We start from the raw sequence: 19972 nt of genomic DNA, 5'->3' as shown, positions 1-19972 counted from the left end.
CGGGCTGTGGGCAGCCAGCGAGGGCACCCGCACGCGGTGGCCGGAGGCCTGGTCTGCAAAGCCTGGTGCGGCCTCTACGCAGCCACGACGGGGCGCAGCCGCCGTATCCACCTGCCTCGGTGGGCCTGAGGCACTCGGGTGGGCTCGAGCCTCGGGGCCGTCCCCGAGACCCACCCTGGTGTCCCCAGCCCCCGAGGGGCCGCAGTACTCACCAGCCAGGGAGCCGGCCAGGCCGGGTGCGGGCCTGAGCCCACAGGGGCCGGTCCGAGTGGACACCGAGCCAGGGGAGCCCAAAGCTGGCCTCACAGCCCATCACCAGGCCTCGCCCCGACTGCGGCTGAAGCACCCCGCAGAGGCAGGAGAGGAACCCGGGCAGAGGGCCGGGGCCGGACCACGCGCGGGGGTGCGGGAGGTGCCGGGGCGCAGGGGGAGCAGCCAGTCAGGCCCGCAAGCTTCCAGACGGAGGGCGGAAATCCCAGAGCCCGAGGAGCAATCCAAGGAGAAGCGAAAGCCCAGGCCGGAGCGGGGCAGGCCTGGCAGACCGAGCAGCGCGGAGCCCGGGGCGACTTACTAAGTCTAGTGAGGGGCGGCTCAGAATCTGGCCACTTCCACTTCGGCGCTGCAAGGAAACACAGGGCTCCGTTGGTGGCGGGCGCGGGCACGGGGGGCACGGCCGGGGCAGCCCAGCCCCGAGGCCACAGGACGCAGGCCGGCCCGCTGAGGTGCCCGGGCCCCGCGGCGGGCCTGGAAGGACGCGCCACACTCAGCTCAGTGCAAGAAATAAAACTTTTATTCAAACGACTGCAGTACAGGGCACAATTCAGATTTAAAAAAAAAAAAAAGAGGAAAGGAAACGAAAATATTTTGAGCACTTTACATCTTCATACAAGTGTCGCAGTTTTTTGTCTACATTCATCCACTGAGCATGGAATCCCCTGGATTTGAGATCTTTTAGCAAAATGAGCACACACCACGGAAGGCTCTCTGTACATGGGTCCACGTTCTGGCTTTGTTTTTTCCTCAAATATAAAACGGGTCCGTCTGTGTCTTGAGCTGCTTCTCTCGCGAACGCTCCCAGGAGAGCGGGCGGAGGGTTTTCTTAGATCACGTCAGAAAAAGCGTCCACAGCTTCACGGGGCTCCCGGGGCCGCGGCCTGGCTCCCTCCCCAGACTCAGGGTGTGAAGAGGCAAAACCAGTAGCCACGGAGTCCGGCGTGTCTGCTTCTGAAGTCACCGAGACACGGACAGACGAGCGCACTGGGGCAGGCCGGGCGGTGGGCCTGCTGCCCCCTCCCCAGGGCCGCCGGGGCTGTGCGCCACTTTCCAGGACGCTCGGGGCGGCGGGGGGCGGTGGGGGGGGTCTCTGCAGCTCTCTGGAAAGTCCGAGTGGCTGCGCCTGTCCCCCCTCCCCCCCCCCCGCGGAGGGCCCACGCCCTGGGGCCGCCCACTCCGTGCTGCGCGCAGGCCCTGGCGTCCGTGGGAAGAAGCGCTCAGGGGCCCGGCTGCGGGGCCGGGGGCCGTGGCCTCCCTCACAGGAGCGGCCAGCTTCCTCAGGAGGCCCCCCCGCTTGGCAAGACCCCTGGAGGGTGCGGCCCTCGGAGGGGCACCTGCGGGCCGCGAGCCTCCCGACACAGATGCCAGCGTCCGCTGGGGGAGTCAGATGCAGGAGTAACAGTACGCACACCGGAGTCCATGCAGATCTGGTTTTGTTTTTCAGGAAAGTGAGGTCCTTTTCCTGTGTTTTTTTTTTTTTTTTTCTGTTTTCTTTTTTCTTTTTTCTTTTTTTTTTTTTTTTTTTTTTTTTAAGATTTTTCTTTTTCTTCAAACATTAGGCCTGGCTCGCGGTGAGCCTTCGACAAGGGACAGCGCGTCATGAACACGGCGGCCGCGGAGCAGAGGCAAGGACGCCCGCCCCCGCTGCTCCGCCAGCAGCTCCTGCCTGGCGGACACGCGGGGTGGGGGGCGTGTAAACACAGGGAGCAGAGATGGGGCAGCACCATGGACCCTGGGGGATCTCAGAGTCTGGGGTCACCAACCAAAAGGCAGGACAGGGCAAGAGAGGAAGAAAAGGAACCCGAGAACAAACCAACGAGCGCAGAGGAGGGAACTGATGGAGGCCAGACAGGTGGGGGGGCTCTTCCGAGCAGCGGCTGCCCGTGGTCAGCGTCCTCACACTGTGGACACCAGCGTGCCGCTGCCGCTGTGGAACAAAGCACAGGACGCTGCCGGGCCGCACGCCTCTCCTGCAGCAGCTCCGCTAGCAGCTCGGGGGCAGTGGCCCAGCCCTCCGCGCCGCCCGGGCTGGTTCTGGGGACAGGAGCCCAGGGCCAGGCGCCCCCCCGCTGCTCCAGGAGGGAAGGGCAGGCGCGAGAGCAGCGGGGCGGAGGGGCTTCCTGGAAGGCGGGGCCCCTGGGGCCACGCTGGGCTCCCGCGGGGAGGGCCCGCTCCCAACCCGCCCGGCTCCCCAGACCCCCCGGCAGTATTTGGGGCTTGGGCTGCTGCCTGAGACGCCCGCCACGCAGACACGTGGAGAGAACGGGCGCCCGCCCGCCTGCCCAGACCCGGAGCGCGGCCTCCAGTCTCTGGCAGGCCCCACGGAGCAGGCCGTGGAGCGTCTGTGAGCGGGGCCGGCCCTGTCCACCCACCGCCCCCAACGACGCGTGTGAAACCCTTACCTGCTCACAGCCCGTGCTCCGTAGTCATCTAGACCCTGGAGAGGAAAAGCACCACGGGTCAGGCGGGGGTCGCGGGGGGAGGTGGGGTCTGCAGGACAGGGGGCGGCCAGGCGGCTGTGCCCTACTGCAGTCGAGGGCACGGGGGACCCCTCCACACGCCCAGCAGGGACAGCCCAGCTCCACATCCAGCCAGCGGCAGACCGTGCATCGAGCGAGCTCACGCTCACGGGCACACGCCCGATGGGTCCTCTGGTGACCTCTCCACACGCATCTCCCGGGTGAGCACCAAGGCAGCTGAGCTCGGGCTTGCATGGCACGTCTCGGGGCACGTGGGGGGGGCCTCCCGAGGACACCAGCCTGGGCCAGTCCCTGGATGGGACACGCCTCTGCACCCCGAGACACCAGCGGCAGCTTCCTGGCCTTGGGGGAGGTGCTGCCACCTCGGGAGGGAGAGCCCCGGCTGTGGGGCTGAGGGATGGGCTGTGGGCGCCACCTGGGGACACCCTCCTCGGTCACCTCAGCGCTAAAGCCAAAGCTGGACGGGGAGTGGTGTGTGTTGGCCAGACCCACGCAGCTCAGCTGGGTGTCCTGGGCCCAGGCGGGGCTGGACGGCACTGGGGCGTCGCCTGGGGCCCGTGCTTCTCCCAGGCTGGATGAGCACCCCCTCCTGCTGCTGCCTGAGCACCAGCCCTAACTCACCTTCTCTGGAAGCTTCCAGCCCAGGCCTCAGCTCCACCCCCAAGTCGGGTCCTTCTCACTGCGCTCGTGCTCCTCCCGGGAAGGGGCGGGCAGGCCGCTCAGATGGTGCTGCGCGGGGCCCTCCCTGGACCTCACCCACCTCGGCCGCCGCTCTCCACAGCCCTGAGAAGGCCCGATCTGTGGGCGTCACCGCTGCTCACGTCTTAGAGAAACTTCTTCTCACCCCTTCCAGGGGCTGGGAGCTCACCTTGGAGTCAAGGACTGGAACCCCCGCTCCTGACACCCCCCAGGGGAGACCAACGTTCCAGAACCTTGGGCTCCTACAGCCCTAGGAACCTGCCCATCCGCGCACACAGCCTGTCCTCACGTGGACTTCAGAACCACCGTTGCGTGCTCGAGGGCTCCAATGGGACCCAGGCCTTGACCTCCTGCCTCTAGCCACTTGGTCCTGGGTGACCTGGGCATGCGCACCAGGTCCTGGCTCCCGAGGCCCCGAGACACAGCAACAAAATGGTTCTGGCCACCTCCCAGGCCTCCGGTGCAAGTGCTCGTGTCCACACTCAGGCCTGGGAGCCCCACGGTCTGGGAGGGGGGGTTCTGAGGCCACTGGTGCCCCCACCAGAGGGGAGGCTGGGCAGAGGGGCTGCGGAGCTCACCTGGGAGAAGGCAGGCACAGCCACGCTGTAGGGCCTCTGCTTGAAGGTACCGGCCGTCTGGGCAGGAAACGCACGGGATGACGTGCCGTAGTCGGGGGGCGGGAGGGCCAGGTCCTCCTTGTCCAGGAGGTTCCCCGTGCTGCTGCTCTTTCCCTGCTGCAGGCTGTGGAGGTTGGGGTGCTCAGGGGCTGGCTCCACCCCTGCCCGGGACCCCGTGGGGCCCCCACCTTCCCCTCGGACCCTTGGAGAAGGCCTGGCGATGGGCTGCCCTGGAGGCCCGGGAGCAGCCTCACTGAGCCGTGAAACGGGGCCTGAAGGTGTGGCAGAGGGACTCCCACAGCCGCGCCCCCAGCCCTCCTGGCACCGCTCAGCCCCTCAGGAGGCGACAGTGGGCATATGGTCCCGGGCTGGGGTGAAGCAAGGGAAGCCCCCACCCCACGGAGCACCCTGACTCCCGCCTCACAAAGCGCACTGCAGCCGAAACCCGGGGGCCTCCGACGCACAGCATGCTGGGCCGAGAAGGCACCAGAGCCCAGCCGAGCCGTCTGGGCCGAGAGCAGGGGCGGCTCACAGAGCCGCACGCCCACGGTGCCCTGTTCCCAAGCAGCCTCTGCAGAGCCAAGGGCCGGCGCCCTGGTCAGCACACTCACCTCATGTGCAATCTGTCGCCGCCGTCGCCGTCCAGAACCCGGGTGTAGGAGAAGGGAAACCAGCCCCGCCTGCAAGAGAAGACAGGTGAGAGCACGCCGGGGCCCAGGAGCCCCAGTTCCCCCGCCCGCTGCAACCGTCTGGAGGGAAGGCGATTCCACATTCCAGGGAGACCCCAGACCCCAGCCTGCGCCCTGGGCACACACCCGGCCCTGAGCCCCTGCCCCGGACGGGAGGCTGCGGATCCCCGGCAGGAGGGCAGGGCTCCTGCGTCTGCAGCAGCCAGGGCTGGTTTCCGGCCACACGGCCCCAGCATCAGAGCAGCTGTCTGGAAGGCGGCAGGTGTGCCGGGAGCGAGGTGGCCTAGCGACCGCCCTGCCACGATGGGGGCCGCTGGGGCTGGGGCAGCGCTCCGACCAGCCCCTCCCTGGCCAAGGCGGGGGCGTCTCCCATCTCACCAGCGGCCACAACCGGAGGACAGTAGCGGGGGCACGGCCCCGCGGTCGAGCGAGAGCGAGAGGCTGGCAGGGCCTCTGTGTCACACGTGTTCAAGGAAACCGTGAAGACGCGGCTCCGGGGACACGACAGCGTGACCTCTGGAACCCCAGCACTCGGGCTGGTCAGAGGAGCCTCGGGGGCAGCAGGAAGCCTTGGGGTGGACGGTGGGCCTCGGCCAACTGGGAAGCCACAGCCCTGACAGCGCGGGGGTGGTGCCCGACGGGCTGTGTGCACATGCGGGGCTCTGGGCCAAGTGGGTGACGCAGGCAGGGAGGGCGACGGGCTGCTGAGCGACCGTGAGACCGGGGCTTGGACAGAAACCGTCACGTCTCTGCCGCGGGGACCGACTGAAAATGCTCGGCGGGAAACAGTCGGGGAAGGACCCCGAGCCGCCAGGACGTCTGAGGGCCTCGGGGCCGGGGGCCGGCGTCCCGAGCACAGCAGAGCGCAGGGCAGGCTGCCCGCCCCGACGCCCCGACGGCCGGCTGGGAGGGCGCGGCCAGTGGACGCTTACATTTTGGTCTTCTCGCTCTCGCCGTAGTGCCAGCCGTCCCGGGCCTCAGGCACCAGCAGGGTGATGAGGTCTCCCTCCTTGAAGCTCAGCAGGGTGCTGTTGTCCCCGGCCGCGTGGGAGAAGATGGCTTTCACTCGCATGCGGCCGTTGCGCTCCAGGCCAGCCGCCATGGAGCTGGAGCGCGGCAGGGTCTTGTTCTCGGCTGCAGGAGGACAGGCAGGAGTGAGGGGCTGTGCCCGTCCTCCTGTCAGCTCGGCTGCCCCGGGGGCGGGGGCGGGGGTGGGGCTGGCGGAGGCCGTGCCTTTGGACGTCAGAGTCAGAGGCAGATGGGGCTGCAGACCTGCCGCAGCAGGTGTGGGGAGCTTGGGGCCTGGGTCTCGGCTCCCCCACCTGCTCGTCACTGACCTTCAAGCGGGGGGACACGTGGTGCCGCCCATGGGAGCTGGGGGGGGGCTGTTCCACCCTCCCCTGCAGCCCCACGGTGTCCCCCCTGCAGCCCGCCACCCGCCAGAGGCCTAACGGGAGGCGGGGGAGCCAGGCGACGCCTGAGGATCCAGGACAGAAATCTCAAAGTGGGTCAAGGCGCCACCCAAGAGCACGCACACACTCGGGGCCCGGGGGCCTCCCCGACCTCCCCTGGGTGTGACACGACCACCCGGGGCTGGGGGCACGTCCAAGCCCTTACTGGCTGCGTAGCTGTTCTTCGGAGCCACGCTCTTGCGCACGGGGAGCGTGTTGGAGTAGGAGTCGCTCAGCTTGCTCTGTGACTGTGGAGGAGACGAGGTCTTGGGCTGGGCGGCCTTGCGGTCGGCCCAGGGGCTGTAGTCTTCGCCATCTGGGCCCGAGACGCCATTCATGACGGGCGTGCTCTCCTGGGCAGACAGCCGCTGTGGGGAAGAGGCGGGGGGTGGGGGGGGCGGCGGCGCGGGAGGGCCTGGTCAGGCGAGGCTGGCGTGGAGACCCCTCAGCCCAGCCACCCCGGTGCAGGGTGGGGGGGCATCTTTCCACACCCAGAAAGCTTGCCGGAAGCCGCAGACTCACCCCCACAAACGGGGCCAGCTCGGGGGGCACCGGCAGGGGCTTGGCCCCCGGGATGGGGTCTGAGATGACCAGGCTGGACTTGGAGGCCGACAGGGCGCTGGGGAGGACGGAGCCGTTGCTGCTGGCCATCTGCTGCATCAGCTGCACCGCGCGGTCTGGGATCTTGTTGGGGTCGGCGCAGGCCTGCTGCCATAGCGGCAGCTTCTGTGCCAGCAGCTCCTTGCCCTGCAGCAGAGGAAGCAGGGAGGGCAGGGGCAGGGTCAGGGCTGGCCGGGGAGGGGGCTGTACCTGTCAAGCCTTATGGCTGCTCTTCACCAGGTGGGGACACACAGCCAGAGTGGCCACCTGTGAGCCCTGCCCGCCGGCCCCCAGGAGGGCTGGGCTGTAGCAGTGAGCCAGGCAGTCATGAGGCCACCAGGGCTCAGACGACACCAAGGTCCAAGCTGGGCAGGGGCCAACAAAGAAGGAAAAGGGGATGAAGGCCTAGTAGCCATGCAGCTGACGCACCGTGGGCGACCTCGAGGCCCTGGGGATCCTGGCCACAGGCAGGCCAAGCTGCAGGGCGTGCAGGATGGCGGGACCCACCAGGCGGTACCTGGTAGATGCAGGATGCTAACTGTCCCTGCCCCCACCCCAGGGGCCCAGAGCCCAGCTGTCCCTCCGCGTGCACTGGGCCTGCGGGCAGCTCGGCCGGCCTAACAGGATGAGGAAGCCAGGGGTCTGGTGGGGAGGCACCAGCCTGAGGTTCCCTGTAGCCCACCCGGGTCTGGTGCCTCCTGCGTGAGCCTGTCCAGGGCCTGGGGGGGCTGTGCCCTCCCCTCTCCCGTCTGGCCGAAGTGGCACATGACCTTCGTCCCACTGCAGAGCCTGGAGCTCCCCTGGGTGGCGTGCTCCCCAGCTCAGGGCCTCCCCAAGGGCGGTCTGGCCCTTGTGGCCTCTCCCCACTTCTGACCTGGGTCTGGGCAGGGAGGGGGCGTCTGTGTGGGAAAGCAGGGAGAAGCGAGGAGAAGGCCCTCTGAGTGGTTCAGACCAGGGCCCAGCAAGCCATGGCCTGAGGGCTGGCCCCCGCTCTGTAATGCACCCCGTCTGTCCCTAGTCGGGCTGCTTCTGCGCCACAGCAAAACCCAAAGTGTTACCTGCACCCAGGCTGAGATAACTGGTTGACAAGTCTGGGTGGTGGTGACAAGAGGCCTACAGGGACGCGGCACCCGAAGGAGGCAAGCCCAGGTCTGGGTGTGACCCTCGAAAGGGCTCCCCAGTGGGGGCGGCGGCCCAGCCCAGGGCTCCTACCTGGTGACGAAGCCTGTCCGTGGGGCTGGGACGTACCTGCCAGGGAGACGCCTGGGGGCCCTCGGGCCTCTCTCACCCGGCTCGGGAGGGCTGCGTCCAGCCCCTGGGGGCTGGGGGGGGGGAGCACCAGGGCCTCTGCGACAACCCTGCCTCCATGCGCCTGCAGCACTGGGGAGCCCTGACCTGCCGCGGGGCCTGGTGCCACCAGAGGGCGCGGGTGCCCACAGCGAGCCGCGTGTGTGGGCGGGGCCGCCTCTGCAGCTCCCAGCGCCCAGCTGCAGGCACCGCACAGAGCTCCTGGCAAGGCTGGCGCGGTGCCCCAGGGAGCCCTCCCAGCCCCCCAGGGGACGCACGTCCTTGCACTGTCCTCACCCCGCACCTGTGGCCGGGCCCTCGGGAAGGCCAAGAGGCAGAGCCTCTGCGCAGGGAGGGCGGCTCCCCTTCCCAGCCCAGGCTAGGGGAGCAGAGGGGGAGTCTGAGGTCAAGCACACGTGCGTGAATGTGCATTCACCCTGCCGATCCGCAGGCCCTTTCGTGGAGAAAGGACGTGAATGTGGCTGCCTAGGCAGGCCCTCTGAGCTCCTGGAAGGTTCTGGAGTGCTCCCTCCCTGGCTCCTGACTACAGACTATGCACAGAGGCCTGTTCCTGCAGGGGAGCCAGCCCCAGGGGCGACACCACCCCTACAAGGGGTTTCCCTGGCACCCAAGCCGTCCCCAAGGAACCAGCCTCCAGCCACTGTCCTCAAAACAACAGGCGGCAGCTTCTAACCGCCTCAAAGGCCCCCGCGGAGTCTGGCTGGTGACTCTGCTACTCGCACGCCGGCCCCCGGGACGACCCCAAACGCTCGGTATTACTTTGATCCCCGAGCACCCCCACCTTGGAGTGGTAGGCGGCCGAGTTCTTGGCCACGGCGCACTGCTTCTCCACCAGGAAGCAGAACCTCCTCCTCTCCTCGGTCAGCGCCGTCTTGTAGCCGTCCGACACGTAGTTCTCCAGCTCGCCCTGCTTGTTGCTGATGGCGTCGATGTACTGGGGGCGGGAGAGAGCGGGTGACACGTGTGAGCGGACGGGACACCGGAGGCCACGCCCAGCTCAGGGCGCCCCAGGCCCCCCGCCCCTGCAGCCGTGCCCACGCCCGCGCGGACCCTGCTGGCAGATTGCCGGTGAGGCCCTGGAGGCATCGTGGCGCCTCCCGCGGTGCCGATCCAAGCACCTGAAGCCGTCCTGACGGCGGCCGGGAAAGCTCACCCGGCACGGCACGACGTGTGTGAGAATGACTAATTCACGCCCAATTCCTGAGGGGGCGGCCAGAGAACGCAGGAGACACTGCTTGAGGCCGGGGCACACTGGAACAGTCGGATTTGCAGGCTGGAAACTTTGGGTAACAAAGCACCCTCAAGACGTAGGCAGCCGTCGCGGGGGGTGGGGGCACCCAGATGCACCGCTCGGGGGCCGCCGCGCCCCTGCCCATGTGTGTGCGCGTGTGATAGGGCCCGCGGGGTCCCGGCGCCTCTCCCCTGCACCCTCCGCCCCGGGTTGCTGCTCTGTGCGGCCCTGGGCTCTCCTGTGCCCCGGGCAGGCCCTGCCTAGAGGGCGCCTCCCCCATGGCTCTGACTCAGCCTGGGGGTGGTGCTGAGCCCAGGTGGGCGCCGGGAGGAGGTGCACAGAACGGGATGTTCCTGCCGCCTCCCTTCCCGGCAGAGCGCTGCCGGAGGGGTGAGCACCCGCCTGTGGGTGTGGCTTGTCCCCCGCGGCCACCGTGCAAGCTGGGTGCAGGCTGGGCCACCGGGAAGCAGCCACACTACCCCACTCTCTGTGAGGCCTGCCCCCAAGACCCGGGCCCCCCACCCCTGGGGACCACACGCCTCCCCACGCAGAGCTCCACTGCCCCCTTGGGGAGGGCGGTTACCGGGACTCCCCATCACCCGCCCACCGTCCGCAGCCCCAAGTAACAGGCCCTCCCCCCGTGCCTGAGGGGACCCAGGACGGCTCTTGGGGACCAAACCCCCCCCCCCCCGTTTCCTGAGCTGCCTGAGAACTTTTCTCCTGGTTATGAAACATGCACCTACCAGCACCTCCCTCGCACCGCGGCTCTTCCCCAGGCGGGGGAGCAGGCCTGGAGCTTGGCGGTGCCCCGGGAGACGGTGGGGGGGGGGGCTGCTGGGCACGGCTGCACTTCACGGGGGCGATTCCAGCTGTGGCCGTGGAAGGGGGCCTTCCCAGGGGAGGACGGGACAGCCCGGATGGACGCACACCCCCAGGGCCCTGTCCTCAGCACTGGCACAATGCTCCGCGGCTGCTGCGCCCTCCCCACCCAGGCCGTCAGGGACACCGCCGTCGCCCTACAGGCCTCAACCACCCACAGCAAGGGCACCTTCCTCGACGCCACTCACTGGCTCAGCCCAGCGCCCACGAGCCCCTTCAGGGGGCAGCCTCAGGATGAGGGTTTAACCCCCAGAGAGGCCCCCAACCCATCCTCTCCTGGTGCCACCACCTCCAGCTGTCCCAGGGGCTGCTCTAGCGTCCCCACCAACTGGCCGGGGGCTGGGGGAGGGCCAGGCTAACCATGATGGGCTGCCTGCCTCGTGCAGGGAGGCCCAGGGAAGACGGCCCAGACCAATGGCCTCCACGCTAGCTGTCACCTACGGGGAGGAGAGGGGCCACTGTGAAAGGTCAGCATGGGACGGTGTGGAAACCGGGACGCGGGGCCCCCTGGGTCTGCCCGCCCAAGCACCGAGCACGGCTCCTTCCAACCCCAGTCCTCGAGCCGCCCCGTGGTCCCACCTGCACGCGGTTTCTGGGTTTTTAGGCTGTGGCACGTCTTTGCCAGCGGTGTGCCCCGCTCCCAGGAGTGGAGAGGAACGGTGCCGGGCCGTGCGGTGTGGGGCGCTGGCCTCATTTCGGGGCCTGGCAGCCTCCACGCCGGGGAGGGAGGGGAGTTTTATTTTTAAGATTTCCATTTACTTAAACAAGCTCAGAGAACGGCTGAGAGCAGCGTGGGTCTCAGGGGACGGGATGGAGGTGGAGCACACGGCCCTGGGAGAAGCGGGGGGGCCGCGACCTGGGGACCGTGCCTCCCGGGGAGCGGGGAGCGGGCAGCAGCCCCAGCCTGAGCTATGGCTTCCTCTGTCGAGGAATGACAGCCGCCCTCCCGGCCTCCTCTTCCTGGACCAAGACCACGGCTTCGCTGGGCACATCCAGGAAGTCTGGGTCAAGTGGGGAGCTTCGCCGTCGAGGGGGACGGGCGGTGCAGCACGGCCACCCATGGGGCCCGGGGCACGCCGGCTTGCTCCGGGCAAGGACACCCACGGCCCTGAGCGTGGACGAGCCTTCACGCACCCTGCAAGAGCGCAGGGGACAGGACACGGCCTGGCCCTACACCTCCGATGACTGAGCCGCTGGAAACGGTCCGAGCCGTCCCCGCCGTAGGCAGGCGGGCAGGTGGGCGCCGGCGGCTCGTCGCTCCCGCCCCTCCGCCGCGTTCCTGCTGGGCCCCGGTGCCATGGCGACAGTGCTATAGAAACACCCAGCTGAAAGCGTTTAAGACCGCGGAACGCTCCCGCTTAGTCACCCTGGGCTCAACAGCCCTGTAATCCGAGAAGACAAAAGTGATCAGAACATATGTCTCCTCTCAGAGCGAGCAGTGACTCACAGGGGGGAGGGGCGCTCGAGAACAATCCTCGGCCCACGTGGCCGTGGCGCCCCACGTTCCCCTCAGGGCCCTGACGCTGCCCCATCAGGTCTGTGGCTCGGCTCGTGGATGAGAGCATCGTTCTGGGCCCCGGGCTGTCACCACGGGAACCGACCCCCAGGAGGCAACGGAGGAACTCAGCTGGCTGTGGGGACCAGGAAGGGGCAGCAAAAATCTGACCCCCACGCTCCGTCTGGACTCTGGGTACCTGCCGGCCGCACCAGCGGCTGCCCTGGGCCTCGCTGGCCAGGCCTGCGTCCCCTCCCTGGGGGGCCAGCCCGGTTCTCAGAACAGGAAGGCCACGGGCGTCAGCGGCTGAAGCCCCCACCAGCCTCAGTCCCCTGGGGGGTGGGCGTGGCGGGGCCGGGGGCGCAGGGCAGTGCGGCGGGGGAGCCTGAGGGTTTCATTCCAATACGAGGAGCCTGAGCAAGACTCATGTCGCCCTCAGGCCCGTGAGGGAAGGGCAAACCGTCCAGCTCCCTGAGCCCGGGGGCTCCTGTTTGCAGGGGTGCAGAGCTGCGTCAGCATGGCAGGAAGGTCTGCAGAGCCCACCTGTGGACGCCCTGCCCGGCATCCTTGCAGCCCAGAGGCCTGGGAAGAGCGTGGGCCCTTACGTCCACACCCGTGGGCCAGATGCCCTGACAGATGCCCGTCAGGCCCGCAGCGCAGCCCGTCCCCCAGCCCCAGGGCCTCGGCCGGCACCCAGGGGTGCGGTGAGCTCGGCCCCTCGGGCCTGGAGGAAGCCAGAGGCTGGGTTTAGCACCGCTTGCCAGGCGACCCCTGCTGAGCTGCGAGGCCCTGGGGGTCTCCGATCCTCCGCGGGGGGGGGAAGGGGCGGGCCCGCCTCGCCCACGCTGGCACGCCGACACCGCAGGCCTCGCCTCCCGCGGCCACGGAGCTCCTGCCGCTCCACGTCCACGCCCAATTTCACAGACTTGACAGGAAAAGAACACGATGTATCTCGCTAGTATTTTTCAGGGTGATGACGTGTCAAAGCCACGTTCTAAACACGTTCAGACAGGGGCTGTCACTTAAAAACGATATTACAACAAATGTCGTTAAAACCAACATCGCCTGCTTCTTACATTTTTAAGGTGGCCGGGCCTGGGCGTGAGAGGGCAGGGGCCACGTGCCCGACACGGCCCCCAAGGGCTCTGCGGCTCTGATGCCCAAGGCGTCCCAGACCACTCCCGGGCGGCCGAGTTGGCGCTGAGGCCACAACCCGCCGCGCGGCTCCATCTGGGCAAGCGAGGGCCGGTGGGCACGGGCGCGGTGTGTGGGGCGACACGGCCCCCGCAGCCCAAAGGTTCAAAGGAACAGAGGGCGTCCCCCAGCCGCCCTGTCCTGGGACCCCGGCACCCCTGATGCCACCTCTGGACACAGGCCCTGACAGGGCGCAGAGGCTGCTGCGCCTCTGGCGGGACGGCGTCCACACCGCGGCCGGGAGACTTGCCCACAGACCGCCTCTGGCGTGGAAGAGCTTTTTAAGTGAGACCGGGAGGCGCACAGGGGGCTTGAACCATGAGCACGGCGTCAAACTCCACACGCTGACGGGACCAACCTCTGCCATGATCTTTTTTGAAGACCTAAATTATGGTTATTTTGTTTTTGTTTTGTTAATCACACACCCCTTAAATAGAACAAATCTCCCCCCTCGCAGACTGGGCTCTGGGTGTGTGCGCCTCCTGGAACACGCGAACCCAGGGAGGGCGGCGGCCGCCACGAGGAGGCCTGTGCCCCCCGCTTCTGACGAGGCCGTGCTCAGGATCTCCCCGGACCTCCTCCTCCAACACAACCAGCGTGGGGCTGCGGAACCTCTCCCCCCATGGCCGCGTGGCCCCGGGGACGGGAGGGGCAGGAGGGGACAGGAGGGGACGGGGCCTGGCTGAGTGCTCCCCGCAGCTCCGAGTGCTCAGCAGCCAGACCCTGCCCAGGTTAGGGGCTCCAGGGGCTCGGCCACCCGAGAGCCCCAGGCAGCCGTGGCTCACGGTGCTGAGGGCAGCAGGCCTGGCCCACCCTCGGGGGGCCCGGGCAGGGTCCACCCGGTCTCTTTTCCTTCCCAGGCGCTCACCTCTGCCTTTGGGGCCCTGACAACCCCTCTCTCGGTGTATGGAGCCTGTACACAGGAAGACACCCCGCTTCCCTGGACCCTGGCCCACCACACACCCAACGTGCGTTCCTGGGTTTTCTATCCGTCAAGACACCCCTTGGAGGGTGGGGTCCCCTGCCTCTGCCCGTCTCGTCTAGTCAGAGCTGGGCCACGCTGGGACAGAGGAGGCAAACACATGCAAGGCTGCCGCCTGGCCTGCAGGATTGGCCACTTCCACACCAGCCGCTCACGAGCCCTGGGACCGCCAGCCGCCCGGCGGGACTGGCTGCCCGTCACAATCACCCAGAAGCTCTGAGGACCCTGACACAGTGCCACCACTCACACCTGCGTGTTGGGGAGGGGGATGCGGGCTCCGCGGAGATGCCGAGGGCCAAGGGGACAGGGTCACGCAGCATGTCCTCCATGGCCCGAGCACCCTACAGCCCCGTCCACAAGGACGGGCGCTCCATGGGTGCCAGGAGGTCTGGGGAGTGGCCTTTCCTGTCAGGACGGCCCCTGGTGCCTTCCCTACTTCTAGATGCCACCCCCGTCCTATTTAATGCCCCAAATGCCTCTAAGCACCTGTTCCCTGACCTACAACTAAAATCAGTTCTCTTGATGGAAATCCCAAAACACAGCCTCAATTACCAGCGGTTCTTGCAAATGGCCGGCTCTGACCCAGTCCCGTTCACAGGGAACCCCTACTGATGGACCGACACCCAGTCGGATCAACGTCCCTTCTGCCGCATGGGCAGTGGGGTGCTCTGGCTCGGCCTGGCCGCGGACCGCACAGCACAGGCCCTGGGGGAGGACAAGCGGGTGGGGGCGTGTCTGGGGGGCGCAGAGCTGCCCGAGGAGTCCCCAGGGCTGGCCCTGCCCCGTGGGCAGCCCTTCCTCTCCCCAGCAAGCGTTCTACACACGTGACATTGGCGGGGGGGGGGGGAGAGGACGCCAGCAGCCAAGCCTCCTGAAGGACCACCCCCTCTCCCAGGCACCGAGCAAACCCGCGCCTGAAACCGCGTGCTGGAACCCCCGGCCACAGTGTCCAGGCCCGCGCCAGCCCGTGGCACAGGCTCAGGCCATCTGGTTTACCACCTGCTCTGGCAGGGGAGCGCCCCGAGGGCAGGGGCTTCGGTGAGCCTGCCTGAGCCTCGGGACGCAGGGCCTGCCCCCCCAGGCTGCATGAGGCTCGGGGCCCAGGAGCACAGGAGTCTGCAAGGGAACACGCAAGGCCGTCAGCTGTGTCTGAAGCCCACCCCACGCCCCTTCCCTGGGGTCACGACTCTCCTCCTCCTCAGCTCACGGATGCAGCCCCAGGAGCCCACACAAGTCAGGATCCTGCCCGCCCCGGGACTCGGGAACACCACATGGGCATATCTGCCTCTCCCAGCTCCTCCGCAGGGTTGGGGACAGTCGCTACAGCACTCTGCAAACCACCCGACCCCATACGGTCCCAGCCAGGCCTCTTGAAGTTCTGTGTGCTGGTTCGACGGTCCCTTTGCGTCTGCCCTCGAGGAAGGAAACTGAAATAATGGGACACATCCAGGCTGTCATGGTGCGGCACCTCGTGCTGAGCACCACACGACCTACCCCTCCCGGGAAGGGGCTCAGTGACCTGGGAAAAGTCATGGTAAAACCCTTGGATGATCACGGATCCAACAGAAGGAAGATGGGTTTGGAGAAGCAGGAGACCCACAGGTGGGGCCTGAGCAGGTGCTCGAAAGACAGAAGGGGACGCCGCTCTGTGGGCATTGGCATGTGGGGGGAGGACCCACCCCGTAAAGGGGCGGGCAGGCTGGGCGAGCCTGGAACTTGCCACCACCACACCCCCTGCAAGGGGCAGGGCCAGGAGGAGAGTCCAGATCTGCCCACCAGGGCTGACAGCATGACCTGCATGGGGCAGGGCCAGCCTGGGTTGTCCACCAGCCATGTGTGGGGTGACCAGGCGCTGCTGCACAGCAGGTGCCGGGGAGGAGGAGGGGCAGGGGCCGGGCCCTGCCGGGGGCGGGTAGGCTGTGCTGACGGCCAGGGCTTGGGGGGTGACCCTCAGTCATGGAGACAGGGGTGGACGTGGCCAGCTCGCCAAGCTGGGGCTCTGCCAGGAGACCCCGTGCAGCGAGAACAGAGCCCCCAACTTTCCAGCAGCACCAGATGAGGGTGTGTGGAGAGGGTGCATGCAGGCCCTGACGTGTCCCCTTCCGGCCCCGCTCTGCAGGCCCGAGGGTCCAGGGTGGCGCAGGGCGCACTGAGGGCCGTGGATGGCTGGGGGCCACATGCAGCAGAGTCTCCAGACTCCGCAGACACGGGGTGAAGAGCTGTCAGGGCCTCCACCAGCCCCGCCCACCCCCGGTGTCCCGGCCATGACCCCCACCCTCTAGCTGCAAACACTGGTGACGGCTTCCCGGGGGCTGGTCACAGCAACTCAGCTGGTCCAGGCCCAGGCCCTGCTCAGGACAGAGCTCCCACATTCATGGCCGTGAAAGGAGAACGTTCTGACACAGGGCACAGCGTGGACCAGGCTGGGGCGCACGATGCTGAGGCGGGAGGCCGGATGCGGAAGGCCACACGGTGGTGACCCGTTCACACCGGACATCCAGACGGGGCCGGTTCACACGCGGACAGCAGATCACCGGCTGTCTCAGGGGAAGGGGTGCCTGCGGGCGGGTGGGGGCCTCCTTTCTGGGGTGCTGGAAATCCTCTGGGCGGAGCGTGGGGACGGCGGCACAGCTGCAGGGGTGGGCACGCTCCAGGCCCCCGCCCACCCTACGGCACGCGAAGCACATCTCCAAGCTGATACCAGGGAAAGGAAAAACTGCCTCGAGGGGGGTGCGCAGGCTCCGACCCCGGACGAGCAGGCCTCCGTGTCCCCACCACCACACCCCCTGGGCCCCTCAGCGGGAGCTCAGGGCAATCACACCAGTGCTGAGGGGGCTCCTGGCCTCCAGCCGGGGGGGCACGGGGGACGGGGACTGTTCACCTTCGAAGCTTGGGTGAGCAAAACGGCAGAACACCACGGGGGTGACGAAACCGAGACGTCCAGCGAGGTGTGGGCTTCTCACCGGTCAGCCTCACAACCCGCTCCTAGACGGGACTCTCTCTGCAGATGACTCTGTGGGACGGCCTCGGGGACAGGCCCTCAGGGCTGACGGGCTGGGGCAGTCCCGGAAGAGGACCGTGGCAAGAGCGCGGCGCCAGGACTTGCGTCTGACTCGGGAGCTGCCCACCGCTGCCCCGGGCAACAAGCCCCTCCCGCTCCCCTCGCCGGGCTGTGCTCTTTAGTTCTCACCTGCTGTTACCAGGCCCGTGCACCCCACCAGGCGGGCCCCGCACAGAGGGGGGCAGCGGGGGGGGCCTGTTACCTGCACCCGCTCAGGGAGGGCGCAGGGCGTGTGCTCCTCGGGCACCACCCCACCTCTGGGTCCCGGCATGCGGCCGAGGGACGTGGGCCCACGAGCAGGCGTGTGTGGTGCACCTTGGCTTGTTACCGCCGCCACCTGAAGGGGGGCCTCGTGCCCACACCCGACCCGGGGTGCTTCCCTTGAAGCAGCTGGGAGAGGCTTTCTCGAGGTTTCCTTTGGAAACAACGGGCGTCCTCCTTGTCTCAAGTCCATGCAATCTTGGGGGGTGGGTGTCCTGGGCCTGACCTGTGTCAACTTGCACCCGGGGGTTCACCCCGATATCCGGGGTTCCGGTAGCTCCGGTGTCTGGGGCCGTGCCCACCATGGGCCACGCTGTCCTAAATCCCCGCCCTGCTCCGTGCCCCGCGCTGGCCGGGCCACCTGCCTCACGCAGCAGAGCTAACGGCCCCGTCCCCGCGGCGCCGGCCAGCCGGTCCCACCTGCAGCTCCTTGTCCGAGTACTTCTGCGGGTTCTTGCTCCCCTGGCTCTTCTTGCGGAGTTTCTTCAGCTCGGCCTGGCACTTGTCCAGTGCGTCACCCTTGCTCCTTTGCTCCGTCTGGTATTTCTTCAACGCGGCCTGAGGTGCAAAGATGCGAAGATGCCACATGAAGCAGAGACCGATGAGCCGACGGCCCTTCCCACTCCCTGCCCCGTGGTGGGCAGCTGGGCCCCGAGGGCGCGGGCAGCACCAGCTGCCGGTAGGAGGGACCGGGCGCACGGGACACCCAAAGGCTGGTGCCCCCGGGCTGCACTTGTTGCGGACGGGAACCTGCAGGACCGGGAGGTCCGGGCAGACGCGGGCGCCCCGCCGGGTGTGGGGGGGGGGCACTACTTACACTCAGGTACCTGGAGTCCAGCTCCACCTTCTGCTCCAGCTGTGTGAGCAGCTCATTGTGGAACGACTTGAGCTGGATGTGGAGGAAAGATGCCGGGCAGTGAGCGGCCAGGGCGGGAGGGAGGGAGCCGCCCCCAAGAGGCACACCCCAGACGCCGGCCACCCCGAGGAGCCCGCGGGGAACGTCCCACCGTCCCGGCCTTTGTGACCTTGGGGGCTCCACTCCAGGCAGAGAACAGCAAGAGCCCCCACGAGCCCCCTGCTCTGTGCCCGGTCCTGCCGAATCCTTCTGTACGTCCCTGGCCCCCCAGAGAGTCAGCTCCCCAGCACGTGACTCCTATGAGGCCTGGGATACGCCCCCACCCTCCTGACTGCAGCCACATGCCTGTGCAACGTGCCCCGGGACACACGGCCAGGGCACACACCCGGCTCTTCCCCTCCCTCGGACCGGCCGCCCCCGCCTCCGTCCCTTCCTCCCCAGGGCCCTCACCATCTCTTCCAGCTGATTCTGAATCTGCCGGTGGACTTCCGCCATCTGAAAGAGAACGTCTCCTGCAAAAGCATGAGGGTGCGGAAGAGAGGAAGGAGAGAAAAGGTAAGTTCTCCGCACTACGGCCCCTCCACCCTCCCGTGGCCGAGGAGCGGGGCACTGGCGGTCGGGCGCAGGGGCCTGGGCTGCGGGTGACCAGCAGGCAGAGGTGCGGGGGGTGGGGGAACCAGGCAACAGGAGAGTCTTGAGTGACGGGGGATGCCCAACCTCAGACGCTGATCATTGGGGACTTTGGGGGGCGTGAGTCAGAGTCCTCAAGCGTCTGCACCAGAGCGGCGGTGCCCGACAGAGGCAGCAGGCTGCACATCTCCAGCCCACGAGCGAGCTGTGAGCACATGCATGTCTGACCCCGCGTGGCCGCCCACCACCCACCCACTCCAGGGCCAGGAGACACCAGGGCCAACAGACCTGTGCCCACCCTCCGGCCAGTAATGGGGCCAAGAGGAGATCTGGCTGCGGGCCCCAGAGGGAGGCCTGCGGAGGCGCCCGGGGCACGCAGGGCCTCTGGGGACAGCAGGCACGCACAGCACAGCTCTCCAAGCATCTTTTCTGGAGCAGCGACATTTCGGGGACGCTGATGGTTCGAGCCCGTCATCACAGGAGACAGGCAGGAGGGAGAAGGTGGCAGCACAAGGAGAAGGCTGTCCCCCAGAGGCTGCTTCCAGTCCGGGTGTCGGCGACACGGGCTCACGTCACCTGCACGCAGGGCGCGTTCCTAGGGGCTGACCTGACATGAGGCCGCACCCCCCGAACTCTCTGCAGCAGCGAGCGTGCTGCCAACCGCCCCCCACCTCCTGGGAGGAGGAGCAGAGACAGAGAAGCCAGGGAGAGGCCGTGGAGGGTGGGGGGCTCAGCCTCGTTCTCCCTTCTCTGCCAGCTGCCACCCTGAAGTGTGCTCAGGACCAGCAGGCTGCAGCCCAGGGCACGACCGTAGCCAACAGGCCCAGTACCCGCCCCCGAGCCAATGCCCCCAGGACAGAGGCCTAGGCCCAGGCCGCTCACCCCGAGACCCTCTGGGCAGCCCTGCAGCACTGGCACAAAGGACGCCCTCCTTGTGGCCCAGAGACAAGCTGACGGGTGGCTGGGCTGCGCTCGTCGGAACGGCTCCGATTTGCTTGGTGCCGTTTGCAGAGCCAGTGCCGTGAGCGTGCTGTGGACACGATGGATCGGGGGCGGGGGGCACTCTGCCCTCAAATCCCGTCCCCAATGTGCTGCTGGCACCAGCAGCCCTCCCAGCTCACGCCTGGGCCCCGTGACCCAGATCCTTCCTGGGGCAGCCGCGAGGGGTGCCCTGGCCCCCAGAAGGTGCCCTGGCGGGGGGGGGGCGCTGCCTGCCGGCCACACGGGGGGCACCAGGCCCACTCTGCCTCTTAGAAGCACCCCGGG

The 19972-nt window shown here is 67.9% G+C and overlaps 1 protein-coding gene across 7 annotated transcripts in view; it reads right to left on the bottom strand.

Annotated features, from left to right (window-relative positions):
* BAIAP2 (BAR/IMD domain containing adaptor protein 2) overlaps nt 1-19972 on the bottom strand; it is a 58668-nt gene that overhangs the window by 3271 nt on the left and 35425 nt on the right. For 3 of the 7 annotated variants that reach the window (XR_008662214.1, XM_055308298.1, XM_055308351.1), the window contains exons 4-14: nt 18527-18588; nt 18038-18109; nt 17641-17778; nt 8899-9051; nt 6732-6956; nt 6376-6577; nt 5691-5892; nt 4681-4749; nt 4031-4193; nt 2676-2710; nt 572-619 (exon numbers count right to left, since the gene is read on the bottom strand). Coding sequence is in view for 6 of the 7 variants with exons in the window: in XM_055308298.1 (XP_055164273.1) it covers nt 592-619; nt 2676-2710; nt 4031-4193; nt 4681-4749; nt 5691-5892; nt 6376-6577; nt 6732-6956; nt 8899-9051; nt 17641-17778; nt 18038-18109; nt 18527-18588 (1349 nt within the window). In the remaining variant the exon portion in view is untranslated. Of the gene's footprint in view, nt 1-571; nt 620-772; nt 2201-2675; nt 2711-4030; nt 4194-4680; nt 4750-5690; nt 5893-6375; nt 6578-6731; nt 6957-8898; nt 9052-17640; nt 17779-18037; nt 18110-18526; nt 18589-19972 lie in introns of those variants that run through there. The other 4 variants (XM_055308228.1, XM_055308528.1, XM_055308146.1 and 1 more) reach the window with 4 other exon arrangements.

Source organism: Nyctereutes procyonoides, unplaced genomic scaffold (genome assembly GCF_905146905.1).
Source record: "Nyctereutes procyonoides isolate TBG_1078 unplaced genomic scaffold, NYPRO_anot_genome, whole genome shotgun sequence".
Taxonomy (NCBI): Eukaryota; Metazoa; Chordata; class Mammalia; order Carnivora; family Canidae; genus Nyctereutes; species Nyctereutes procyonoides.
The sequence above is the reverse complement of the archived record's forward strand: the minus strand, read 5'-3'. Positions and strand labels throughout refer to the sequence as shown.